General features: G+C 43.9%; 1 protein-coding gene across 1 annotated transcript in view; it reads left to right on the forward strand.

The window, feature by feature from the left end:
* LOC124719030 (acetylcholinesterase-like) overlaps positions 1–13,198 on the forward strand; it is an 866,528-nt gene that overhangs the window by 554,060 nt on the left and 299,270 nt on the right. Inside the window, exon 7 of the mRNA XM_047244699.1 lies at positions 4,208–4,350. Coding sequence (XP_047100655.1) covers positions 4,208–4,350 — 143 coding nt within the window. The remainder of the gene's footprint in view (positions 1–4,207; positions 4,351–13,198) is intronic.

The following is a 13,198-nucleotide window of genomic DNA, read 5'->3' on the forward strand; positions in this document are numbered from 1 at the left end:
CACCGGCCGTCTCTTAGCAGCAGTGCGGTCAGCGCGGCGTACTGCTAGCCGAAGGGCTTCTGATGATGATGATGATGATGATGATGATGATGTAGATGATGTTCGTTTTGTGGGGAGCTCGACTAAGCGGTCATCAGTGCCCATACACAATCTGTACACAGTCCAACCTTACCACTTTCATGAATGGTGATGTGATGATGAGACAACTCAAACACCCAATTCCCGGGCAGAGAAATACCCAACGCGGCTGGGAATCGACCCCAGGACCCCGTGATCCAGATATAGCAACGCTAGCCACTAGACCACGAGCTGCGGACAAGGGGTCCAGATTCGGTTCCCCGACGGGTCGCAAATTTTCTCCGCTCGTTGAATGGGCACTGTGTGTTGTCCTTAGGCCTCAAAGTTGACATATCGCCATTGAGATGATTTTATGGGCGCGTCCCGAATCCCATTAAGAAAATAAAAAAAGTCCAAAATCTTTAATAATATCGAAAACCTCAATACCGAACTGTATGTACCATCAAAATCGGCGCAGAATATAGAGTTCAAGCTCAGGTCATCCAAAGCGGAAGCGATATTGTTTGGTCATTCTAGCATCATTAACCAGAAATACAGGGAATAGCTACCACCTTTAACTCTAAAGGGTACAAATATCAACTTCTCTCCCTCGGCAAACAGTCTAGGAGTTAACAACAGATGAAAATCGAAATTGGACTGAGTACGCAATTGCAATGTAGAAAAAGGCATCACCTACAAAAATATGAAACGCTCTTCGCTCTTCACCTGAAAAAGAAACCTGTATACGTCCAAGTAGTGGTTACAGCGATGTAAGGTCTTTCTCAGAAAAGTTTATGGCGAGTGTAACTGGTTATGAATGCCTTTGTGCATTATATCTGTGATGTTCAACTCTCTGATCACTTTTCATCATCATATGCACCGTTGTCGTGGCTGCTTGCAGACAAGCGCAGAGATTTCCGTGCCCTCTGTCTTCGCTATTGTCTTAAGAACGAACGCCACCCCCATATCTGTCCTCGATCTTAACGCTCTTGTCTGAACAACATGGTAGAAACACCCATTCCCATCAGAGGAAAATCCATTTTGTTCCATTCCATAGTTTAACCACTTTCTCGAAATCCTTCGGAGTAGAGGGAACTCGACTGTGGGCTAACCTCCCGCATTACACTAGAGGATCGAATAGCATCTCCAGCTTCGGAAGACAGGATGTGACACAGCTACTGAAGCAGTAATAATGATTACCATTGTCTCTCTATGAATTCGTTACCCCAGTACGTCCTTCTTTCCAGCCATATGTTCCTTATTTGCCAGTATTCTTAACTGGATCAGGCTACTTAAATTTCCTTTTTCCATAACATGCGATATCAGAAAACAACTACAGGGTTATTACAAATGATTGAAGCGATTTCACAGCTCTACAATAACTTTATTATTTGAGATATTTTCACAATGTTTTGCACACACATACAAAAACTCAAAAAGTTGTTTTTAGGCATTCACAAATGTTCGATATGTGCCCCTTTAGTGATTCGGCAGACATCAAGCCGATAATCAAGTTCCTCCCACACTCGGCGCAGCATGTCCCCATCAATGAGTTCGAAAGCATCGTTGATGCGAGCTCGCAGTTCTGGCACGTTTCTTGGTAGAGGAGGTTTAAACACTGAATCTTTCACATAACTCCACAGAAAGAAATCGCATGGGGTTAAGTCGGGAGAGCGTGGAGGCCATGACATGAATTGCTGATCGTGATCTCCACCACGACCGATCCATCGGTTTTCCGATCTCCTGTTTAAGAAATGCCGAACATCATGATGGAAGTGCGGTGGAGCACCATCCTATGGTACGTTCAGCTCCCTGCTTGCTTCATTCGTCGACTTCCGCGGGCTACGCGTGAAACTTGCCCGCACGCGTTCAACCGTTTCTTCGCTCACTGCAGGCCGACCCGTTGATTTCCCCTTACAGAGGCATCCAGAAGCTTTAAACTGCGCATACGATCGCCGAATGGAGTTAGCAGTTGGTGGATCTTTGTTGAACTTCGTCCTGAAGTGTCGTTGCACTGTTATGACTGACTGATGTGAGTGCATTTCAAGCACGACATACGCTTTCTCGGCTCCTGTCGGCATTTTGTCTCACTGCGCTCTCGAGCGCTCTGGCGGCAGAAACCTGAAGTGCGGCTTCAGCCGAACAAAACTTTATGAGTTTTCCTACGTATCTGTAGTGTGTCGTGACCACATGTCAATGAATGGAGCTACAGTGAATTTATGAAATCGCTTCAATCATTTGTAATAGCCCTGTATTTTGTATACCTATTAATACTTATTACATCTGCCACTATCTTCATTTTTTTATTGCGAAGAAGCCATCTGAGGACCACGTTCCCATTTCAGTTCTTCATTCTTTGTTCTTTTCTTTTCTTCCAGTGTGCTTTGGTCTGTTCACTATGTTTCTTCTTTCTGTCTTCAGACAATTTTGAACCAGCCTTATTAGCTACCCTGCGTTGGAATCGTTCCATTTTCTATACTTCTTCCGGAAAGGCTTCTCTGTTCTTTATATGTTATGTCTTGTTTCTAAATGCTTTTTCACTCTGTTGACTCAGCTTGTTGTGGACTACTTATCCCACAAATATTTCAAAATCTTATTAGTTAATCCACTGTCTGGCATTTGAAATAAATGACCAAAAAAATGTCTTCTTTTCCTTACTGGGTTAAAGTATTTTCTATATTTTGGTATACTTCAGCATTACTTCGTAACATCCGCTGTTTTGTAGTCCTAATATTTTCCTTATAATTCGCCTTTCTAGTGCTTCTAATTTACCTAAATTGTAGTTTAATCCCAAGTGTTGCTTTTATATGGGTATTCTGACTTCACTACTGTGCTGTAATGCCTTTTCTTTTTGGGTAGGCATTCTTTATTCTAGAGGTGTTTGGTGATTCTATTTTATGTTAGCCTTTCCTCTATTGTAAATTTTTCTAAAGCATTTTCTTGGATTATTTCCCGTAGGTATTTGAATTTTTTCACCGTCTCTATTTGACCATAATCCTTTTTCAGGACTTTCGGAGCATCCTTAATGTTTATTAAAAAAAATTAGTTTTTTCTGCGGAAAATACTCTGAAGTCAATTCTGCTGGCTGTTTCTTCCACGAGATTTATTTATGTTATCGCAGATGCCACATTTTCTGAGAGTATAGTAAATTCATCTGCAAACGAAGGACAGTTGATTTCGATCTTTTTGCTCCCCTTTCCTAACCCCGTAGGCGATATGTTGAGTTCAATGAGTTTTTAGTTTCAAATTCTCACTGTTTGCTCTAACACACTATTAGGAAGAATTGGGGATACGCCGTCACCTTGTTGTACATCTGTTTTTATTTTGAAAGACTGTGAAATTTCTCCCTTAAATGCTACTTCATGGACTGTGTCTGTAAGTGTTCACGGACTAGATTTGCAGTTTACACTTTACGTCAGATTCTCGAATTATTTTATCTATATTTTCTCTGTCAACAGAATCAAAAGCCTTTTTGAAATCCGTAAACATAACTACAATGTCCTTTGAATTAAGTAATCTGTGGCGAATTACTGAATTAGATTAAATATTTGTTCTGAGCATGACCTTTCCTAAAACGACCTTTATATCCTGTTTTGTAAAGTATTGGAAAATACTTTATTATTATAATTATTACTATTATGACTGGCTGCAGCAACAGCAGTAGTAGAAGTACCACCAGTATTAACTTTCTTAGTTCATAAAAAAATGGCTCTCAGCACTATCGGACTTAACGTCTGAGGTCATCAGTCCCCTAGAACTTAGAACTACTTAAACCTAACTAACCTAAGGACATCACACACATCCACGCCCGAGGCAGGATTCTAACCTGTGACCGTAGTGGTCACGCAGTTCCTGACTGTAGCGCCTAGAACCGCTCGGCCACACCGGCTGGCCTCTTAGTTCATAGTTGGTATTGTTTATTCATATTGTCTCTGTGCTTAATAGAGTACACCCTATACTTGATATTGTTTTCCACATTGAAATTATTACTTCTTAGGTAACTATAATAGAATAATGTACTGTATGTGTGAAACCCTGGTCCGAACAAGAGAGGGCCTGAAAGTGCTAATCACCTCAGAGTAAAGATATAAATAAATAGATAAATAAAGCAGTTTGTTGACGGTATGTGTGTGTGTGTGTGTGTGTGCAGGCACGTACTTCATCCTGTACGACTTCGTGGACTACTTCGACAAGGACGCGGCCACGTTCCTGCAGAGGGACAAGTACCTCGAGATCGTCAACACCATCTTCAAGAACTTCTCACCGCTCGAGAGGGACGCAATCATCTTCCAGGTGAGGCAAACAGCGCCGGTACTTCACTTTACACTAGCTACAAAGTTCATTCAGCCACTCTAAACGTGGCGCTATTAGAACAGCGTTATGGAAATACGCCAACAACTACAGCTGCATCGATACTCCGCAGTCAGCTTTACGGCGCCTAGCAGAGGGAACCATGTACAACTACGAGTAATTTCCTTTCCTGTTCCACTCGCAAATGGAACGAGGGTAAAACGACTGCCTCTGTGTCTCTGTACGAGCCCTAATTTCTCGAATCTTACCTACGTGGTCCTCACGCGCGATGTATGTAGGATGCAGCAGAATCGTTCTGCAGTCAACTTCAAATGCTGGTTCTCAATATTCTTCCCTCCAGTGATTCCTATTTGAGTTCCCGAAGCGTCTATGTAACGCTTGCGAGTTACCACCAGTAACAATTATAGCTGCCCACCTCTGAGTTGCTTCCATGTCTTCCATTAATGCGACCTGTTGCGGATCCCAAACACTCGAGCAGTATTCAAGAATTGGTCACACTGTCGTTTTATATGCGGTCTTTACAGATGAACCACAGTTTCCTAAAATTCTCCCAATAATCCAAAGTCGAGCATTTCCCTTCCCTACCACAATCCTCACATGTTCCTTGCATTTCATATCGCCTTGCAACGTTATGCCCAGATATTTAAGCGACGTAACGGTGTCAAGCAGGGTTTGTTTTTCCTACTCATCCGCATTAACTTATTTTTTCTACATTTAGAGCTATCTGTCATTCATCACACCAATTATAAATTTCGTGTAGGCCATCTTGTATTCTCCTACAATCACTCAATTTCGACAGCTTACCGTTCACCACAGCATCATCAGCAAACAACCGAAGATTGCTGCTCACCCTCTCCACCAAATCATTTGTGTGTGTATAGTATAACTGCGGTCCTACCGCACTTCCCTGGAGCAGTCCTGATGATACCCTTGTCTCTGGTGAACACGCGCTATCGAGGGCTACGTTCTGGGTTCTATTATTTCAACAAACTGGGTTCTATTATTTAAGAAGTCTTCTAGCCGCTCACGTATATGGGAACTTATTCCATATGCTGGTACCTTCGTTAACAGACTGCAATGGGGCCACTTGTGAAACACCTTCTGGAAGTTTAAACATACCGAAACTGCCTGTTACCCTTCACCTATAGTTCGCAGTATATCATGTGTCAAAAGTGAAACCTGAGTTTCGCACGAGCAGTGCTTTCTAAAACCACGCTGCTTCGTGGACGTAAAATTCTCGGCCTCAAGAAAATTTATTCTATTCGAACTGAGAATATGTTCACGGATTCTATGCCAAACCGAAGTTAGGAATATTGGTCTGTAATTTCGCGGGTCTCTTCTTTTACACTTCTTATATGCTGGAGTCACCTGCTCATTCTTTCAGTCGCTTCGGACTTTTCGCTGGGCGAGCTACTGCATCAGCTTACTCTGAAAGAAGCCTTATTCTTATGCAATTTGGACCGGAAGACGTGCTGTTATTAAGTGATTTAAATTGCTTCACCACTGAAAAAGTACCTGTTTTTAAGTTACTCCTTGGTTCACCAATCGCTAGCTTTGAGGACAGTATGTTGGCACAGACAACGAGCGTATATAACTGACCCAAAGCGCAGACGGCTGTTTTCTATGAAGAGGATACTGGAAAGTTAGTACCGCTTTATGACAGATGTACACTATATGATCAAAAGTATCCGCACACCTGGCTGACAGTGACTTACAAGTTCGTGGCGCTCTCCATCGGTAATGCCGGAATTCACTCTGGTGTTTGCCCATCGTTAGCCTTGATGACAGCTTCCACTCTCGCAGGCAGATGTTCAATCGGGTGCTGGAAGGCTCCTTGGGGAATGGCAGCCCATTCTTCACGGAGTGCTGCACTGAGGAGTATCGATGTCGATCGGTGAGGCCTGGCACGTAGTCGGCGTCCCAAAACATCCCAAAGGTGTTCTATAAGATTCAGGTCACGACTCTGTGCAGGCCAGTCCTTTACAGGGATGTTATTGCCGTGTAACCACTCCGCCGCAGGCTGTGGCATTATCTACAGGTGCTCGATCTTGTTGAAAGATGCAATCGCAATCCGCGAATTGCTCTTCAACAGTGGGAAACAAGAAGGTGCTTAAAACATCAATGTAGGCCTATACTGTGTTAGTGCCAAGGAAAACATCAAGGTGTGCAAGACCTGTCCATGAAAAACATGACCACACCGTAACACCACCGCCTCCTAATCTCCTAATTTTACTGTTTGCACTACACACGCTGGCAGATGACGTTCACCGGACATTCGCCGTACCCACACCCTGCCATCGGATCGCCACATTGTGTGCCGTGATTCACCACTCCACGCAACGTTTTTCCATTGTTCAATCGTCCAATGTCTACGCTCTTTACACCAAGAGAGGCGTCGTTTGGCATTTACTGCCGTGATGTGTGGCTTACGAGCAGCCGCTCGACCATGAAATCCAAGTTTTCTCACCTCCCGCCTAACTGTCACAGTACTTGCAGTGGATGCTGATGCAGTTTGGGATTCCTGTCTGATTGTCTGGATAGATGTCTGCCTATTACACATTACGACCCTCTTCAACTGTCGACGGTCTCTTTCAGTTAACAGACGCGGTCGACCTATACGCTTTTGTGCTGCAAGTGTCCCTTCACGTTTCCACTTCACTATCCCATCGCAAACAGTGGACCTAGGGATGTTTAGGAGTGTCGAAATGTCACGTACAGACCTATGACACAAGCAACACCCAGTCACTCGACCTCGTTCGAAGTCCGTGAGTTCCGCGGAGAGCCCCATTCTGCTCTCTCACGATGTCTAATGACTACTGAGGTCGCTGATATGGAGTACCTGGCAGTAGGTGGCAGCCCAATGCACCTAATATGAAAAACGTATGTTTTTGTGGGTATCCGGATACTTTTGATCACATAATGTGTAAGTCGGAGCGTCGACTGTGTAGAGAAGTAGCTGGAAGGTGTAGCTGACTGTTGGAAATAAAATAGTCTTGATTTCACTGTGGTTTCCATTTCGCCACCCATTGGAACCCTAGTATACACCTACCTTCCTGTTGGCCCTTTTCTAGCTGACGAGCTCGTAGCGCAAATCATTGCCATGGGATGTCACTCCAAACGACATACTTAACAATCACCTACAGGGTTATTACAAATGATTGAAGCGATTTCACAGCTCTTCAATAACTTTATTATTTGAAATATTTTCACAATGCTTTGCGCACACATACAAAAACTCAAAAAGTTTTTTAGGCATTCACAAATGTTCGATATGTGCCCCTTTAGTGATTCGACAGACATCAAGCCGATAATCAAGTTCCTCCCACACTCGGCGCAGCATGTCCCCATCAATGAGTTCGAAAGCATCGTTCATGCGAGCTTGCAGTTCTGGCACGTTTATTGGTAGAGCAGGTTTAAACACTGAATCTTCCACATAACCCTACAGAAAGAAATAGCATGGGTTTAAGTCGGGAGAGCGTGGAGGCCATGACATGAATTGCTGATCATGATCTCCACCACGACCGATCCATCGGTTTTCCAATCTCCTGTTTAAGAAATGCCGAACATCATGATGGAAGTGCGGTGGAGCACCATCCTGTTGAAAGATGAAGTCGGTGCTGTCGGTCTCCAGTTGTGGCACGAGCCAATTTTCCAGCATGTCCAGATACACGTGTCCTGTAACGTTTTTTTCGCAGAAGAAAAAGGGGCCGTAAACTTTAAACCGTGAGATTGCACAAAACACGTTAACTTTTGGTGAATTGCGAATTTGCTGCACGAATGCGTGAGGATTCTCTACCGCCCAGATTCGCACATTGTGTCTGTTCACTTCACCATTAAGAAAAAATATTGCTTCATCACTGAACGCATCCTCTTTCATGAGGTGTTGCAACCGCGCCGAAAATTCAAAGCGTTTGACTTTGTCATCGGGTGTCAGGGCTTGTAGTAATTGTAAACGGTAAGGCTTCTGCTTTAGCCTTTTCCGTAAGATTTTCCAAACCGTCGGCTGTGGTACGTTTAGCTCCCTGCTCGCTTTATTCGTCGACTTCCGCGGGCTACGCGTGAAAACTTGGCCGCACGCGTTCAACCGTTTCTTCGCTCACTGCAGGCCGACCCGTTGATTTCCCCTTACAGAGGCATCCAGAAGCTTTAAACTGCGCATACCATCGCCGAATGGAGTTAGCAGTTGGTGGATCTTTGTTGAACTTCGTCCTGAAGTGTCGTTGCACTGTTGTGACTGACTGATGTGAGTGCATTTCAAGCACGACATACGCTTTCTCGGCTCCTGTCGCCATTTTGTCTCACTGCGCTCTCGAGCGCTCTGGCGGCAGAAACCTGAAGTGCGGCTTCAGCCGAACAAAACTTTATGAGTTTTTCTACGTATCTGTAGTGTGTCGTGACCATATGTCAATGAATGGAGCTACAGTGAATTTATGAAATCGCTTCAATCTTTTGTAGTAGCCCTGTAGAATCGCTCGCCAGACGAGACGTCCGTACCCAAAGAGTGCAAAGTTGCGCAGGCCAGACCAGTAATGAGGAAAGGTAGTAGGAGTAGCCCACTAAATTACAGGCCCACATCATTAACGTCGATATGCAGCAACATTCTGGAGCATATATCGTGTTCGAACATTGTGAATTACCTCGGCCTATTGACACACACACAACACGGATTTAGAAAACATCGTTCACGTGAATCACAACTGCTTCTTTACAAACACGAAGTGTTGAGTGCTATGAACAAAGGATTTCAAATTGATTCCGTATTTCTTGATTTGCAGAAGGCTTTTGACACTGTTGCACAAAAGCGGCTTCTAGTGAACTGTGTGCTTTTGGAATATCGTCTCAGTTATGCGACTGGATTCGTGATTTCCTGTCAGTGAGGTCACAGTTCGGAAAATGGCTCTGAGCACTATGGGACTTAACATCTGAGGTCATCAGTCCTCTAGAACTTAGAACTACTTAAACCTAACTAACCTAAGGGCATCACACACATCCATGCCCGAGGCAGGATTCGAACCTGCGACCGTAGTGGTCGCGCCGTTCCAGGCTGAAGCGCCTAGAACCGCTCTGCCATAATGGTCGGCAGAGTTCGGAAAGGCATTGGCTGAAACAGAAGTCATTTCTGGCGTCCTCCAAGATAGTGTTATAGGCCCTCTGCTGTTCCTTATCTACGTAAACGATTTAGGACACAATCTGTGCGGCAGTCTTAAGTTGTCTGCAGATAATGCTGTCGTTTATCAGCCAGTAAACTCACCAAAGCTCAAAAAAGTTTCAAAACGGTTTAGAAAAGATATGTTTATGGTCCGAAAATTGGCAATTGATCATAAATAATCAAAAGAGTGTGATAATCCTCATCAATGTGAAAAGGGATCCGTTAAATTCGTTTACACGATAAATAAATCTCGTTGCAACCCTTGTTCACAGTTCGAGCAGCCCTTAGCGGCTCGCCATCTCACAACTGTTCATGACGTCGCCTTTCCGGCTCAGATATTTTTTAATATGTGACTTGTAAGTACTGCATCTTTTCCAGTCAGTACAAACTTTAATTTTATTAATGTACTCTATACCTACTATGTTTTAGAACAGTTAGTCTAATTCTGAAGACGACGCTCATAGTAGCGTCGAAACCAGGTCAATTTTGACTTAATATTTGTGACCGAGGGCTTATTTGTTCCAATATAATAAATCAAATCTAGGCCGTAAGGGTCGTCAATTCGTAAAAATACTAGGAATTACAGTTACGAACAACTCAGATTGGAAAGAGCACATCCTGTTGTGGGGAAGATGAACCAAGGAATCTGTTTTATTGGCAGAACTCATAGAAAATGTAACACATCTACTAAAGGGACTGCCTACACCACTCTTGTCTGTCCTCATTCGGAGTGCTGATGCTCGGTGTGGTTTCCTTACCAGATAGGATTAATGGTATACATCGAAGAAGTTCAAAGGGCAGCACGTTTCTTATGATGACTAAATAGGGGAGAGAGTTTCACGTACATGATACACGATTTGGGACGGATACCATTAAAACAAAAGCGTTTTTCGTTGCGGCGGAAGCTTCTCAGAGAAAAACGATCATCTGAATAAAATAAGGGAAATCAGATCTCTCACGCCGGCCGTGGTGGTCTCGCGGTTCTAGGCGCTCAGTCCGGAACCGCGCGACTGCTACGGTCGCAGGTTCGAATCCTGCCTCGGGCATGGATGTGTGTGATGTCCTTAGGTTAGTTAGGTTTAAGTAGTTCTAAGTTCTAGGCGACTGATGACCACAGATGTTAAGTCCAATAGTGCTCAGAGCTATTTGATCCAGATCTCTCACGGAAAGATATAGGCGTTCGTGTTAGAGGTTGGAATAATAGAGAACTGTTGTGAAGGTGGTTCGATGAACCCTCTGCCGGTGACGTACGTGTGATTTAAAGAGTATGCATGTACACTACTGGCCATTAAAATTGCTACACCAAGAAGAAACGCAGATGATAAACGGGTATTGATTGGACAAATATATTATACTAGAACTGACATGTGATTACATTTTCACACAATTTGGGTGCATAGATCCTGAGAAATCCGTACCCAGAACAACCACCTCTGGCCGTAATAACGGCCTTGATACGCCTGGGCATTGAGTCAAACAGAGCTTGGATGGCGTGTACAGGTACAGCTGCCCATGCAGCTTCAACACGATACCACAGTTCATCAAGAGTGCTGACTGGCGTATTGTGACGAGCCAGTTCAAAAAATGTGTGTGAAATCTTATGGGACTTAACTGCTAAGGTGATCAGTCCCTAATCTTACACACTACTTAACCTAAATTATCCTAAGGACAAACACACACACCCATGCCCGAGGGAGGACTCGAACCTCCGCCGGGAACAGCCGCACAGTCCGTGACTGTCGGTTAAATTTCGCGTCTGTAGGACGTCATCTTCGTGGTGTAGCAATTTTAATGGCCATTGGTGTAGATGTAGATTTCGGAACAGATACTTACCGACATATACGTATATTATTTACTCATCATTATTGTAAACAATGAATGAATTGCAGAAATCTTCTCTGGAAATGAGTCTAGTAGGGAAAATAGTTTAAAATCATTCCAGCAGTTCCTGAGGATAGGCTTCACATACGAATTGTATACTACAGAGATTCTTGTCTAGCGGGTGGAGCGCGGGACTCCGGCCCGGTAAGTCCTGGGTTCAATCCCAGATGGGGCTGAGGCCTTTTCCTCATTCCAGTCCTTCCACGACGACATCACAGCCTGCTATCAAATGGGTACCAGGCATCCGGCCTGGGGTAAAGGGCAACCTAGGTTATGGGACCCGCAACCCGCCACCTCCTAGTGCCACAGGCAACACATGAAGCACTCCATTAGCAGTCAGAGTCGGGACAGTAGCCTACACACAGGTCCATGCCACAGGCTTCACGTTTTATACACTTCAAACAGGTTTTGTTGCTCTCCAGAGTTGCATTGGCTGTTTACTTTACTGCTTTTGGCTCTGAGCACTATGGGAATTAACACCTGAGGTCATCAGTCCCCTAGAACTTAGAACTACTTAAAACTAACTAACCTAAGGACATCACACATATACATGCTCGAGGCAGGATTCGAACCTGCGACCGTAGCGGTCGCGCGGTTCCAGACTGTAGTGCCCAGAACCGCTCGGCCACTGCGGCCGGCTTTACTACTTCTCCCATGTGTGACTGCCTCCTCTGCCAATGGCCACTTCATAGCTCATATCATCGCCACTAGATGCCACTCCAAACACCAGTAAAATGTGGTACAAATAACAATTTATACATTGCGCACCGATCATTATACAATCTGGCGCACAGAGGATCAACTGGCCTTCACCGTTGCACTCTATGCTTCCCTATCCGACAACTGTAAGTCTCTCATCTCAGGCCCTTACAATTTGTGGACTTAGAGAAAGCTTTTGACACTGTTTACTGATATACAATCTTCAGAATTCTACGTATACATACATACTCATTCCACAAACCACCGTATGTTGCATAGCAAAGAGTACCTTTTACCACTAATTGTTCCACTCGCAAACAGAGGAAAGGAAAAACTGTTATCTATATGCCCCAACATGCCCTTATTTCGCTTACCGTTTGTTCGAGTTAGTGAGTTGAACTGTATATTTTTGGCAGTAGAATCGTTCTGTAGTCAGTTTGAAACTCTGGTTCTCTAAATTTTTTCAGTAGTGTCCCATGAAAAAGAATGTCACGTTCGAGCTGTGGATTCCCATATCAGTTCCCAAAAGCTCTCTGTGTTGACTGGACGTACTGGTAACAAATCTAGCAGCCCACCTCTGAATTGCTTTGATGTCTTCATAAGATCCAGAACACTCGAACAGTATTCACTAGTAGGCCGCACTAGCGTACTACAGATGGTCTCCTTTACAGGTAAACAACATTTTCGAACGTTTTATTTCCTAGATTCCTTTATAGATGAGGTAAACTTTCTTCCAATAAACCGAAATCGATCATTTGCCTTCCGTACTACTGCGAGGTGCCGGGGCAAGCAGTGTATTTAACGCTAAATTCTAGAATCTACATATGTAAATGATGCTCTAAGCACCCCCCCCCCCCCCTATTCTAACTCCGACTTTTGCTGTTGCACATGGATTAAAAAATATACGCGAACTGACTGTAATCATCCCTGCAAGTGGAGTAGAAAAGAGTTTGGCACCTGTAATAATTTAATTTGATAAATAAGTTAAATAAAGGAAGGTTTCATTAACGTAGTGAGAAATGATGGGTTGCTCTACCGATTAACAGATTGAAAGTTCTGTCCAAAATAACAGTATGATTTATTATGACTAAACACAAAATA

This window comes from Schistocerca piceifrons, chromosome 10 (genome assembly GCF_021461385.2).
Source record: "Schistocerca piceifrons isolate TAMUIC-IGC-003096 chromosome 10, iqSchPice1.1, whole genome shotgun sequence".
Classification (NCBI taxonomy): Eukaryota; Metazoa; Arthropoda; class Insecta; order Orthoptera; family Acrididae; genus Schistocerca; species Schistocerca piceifrons.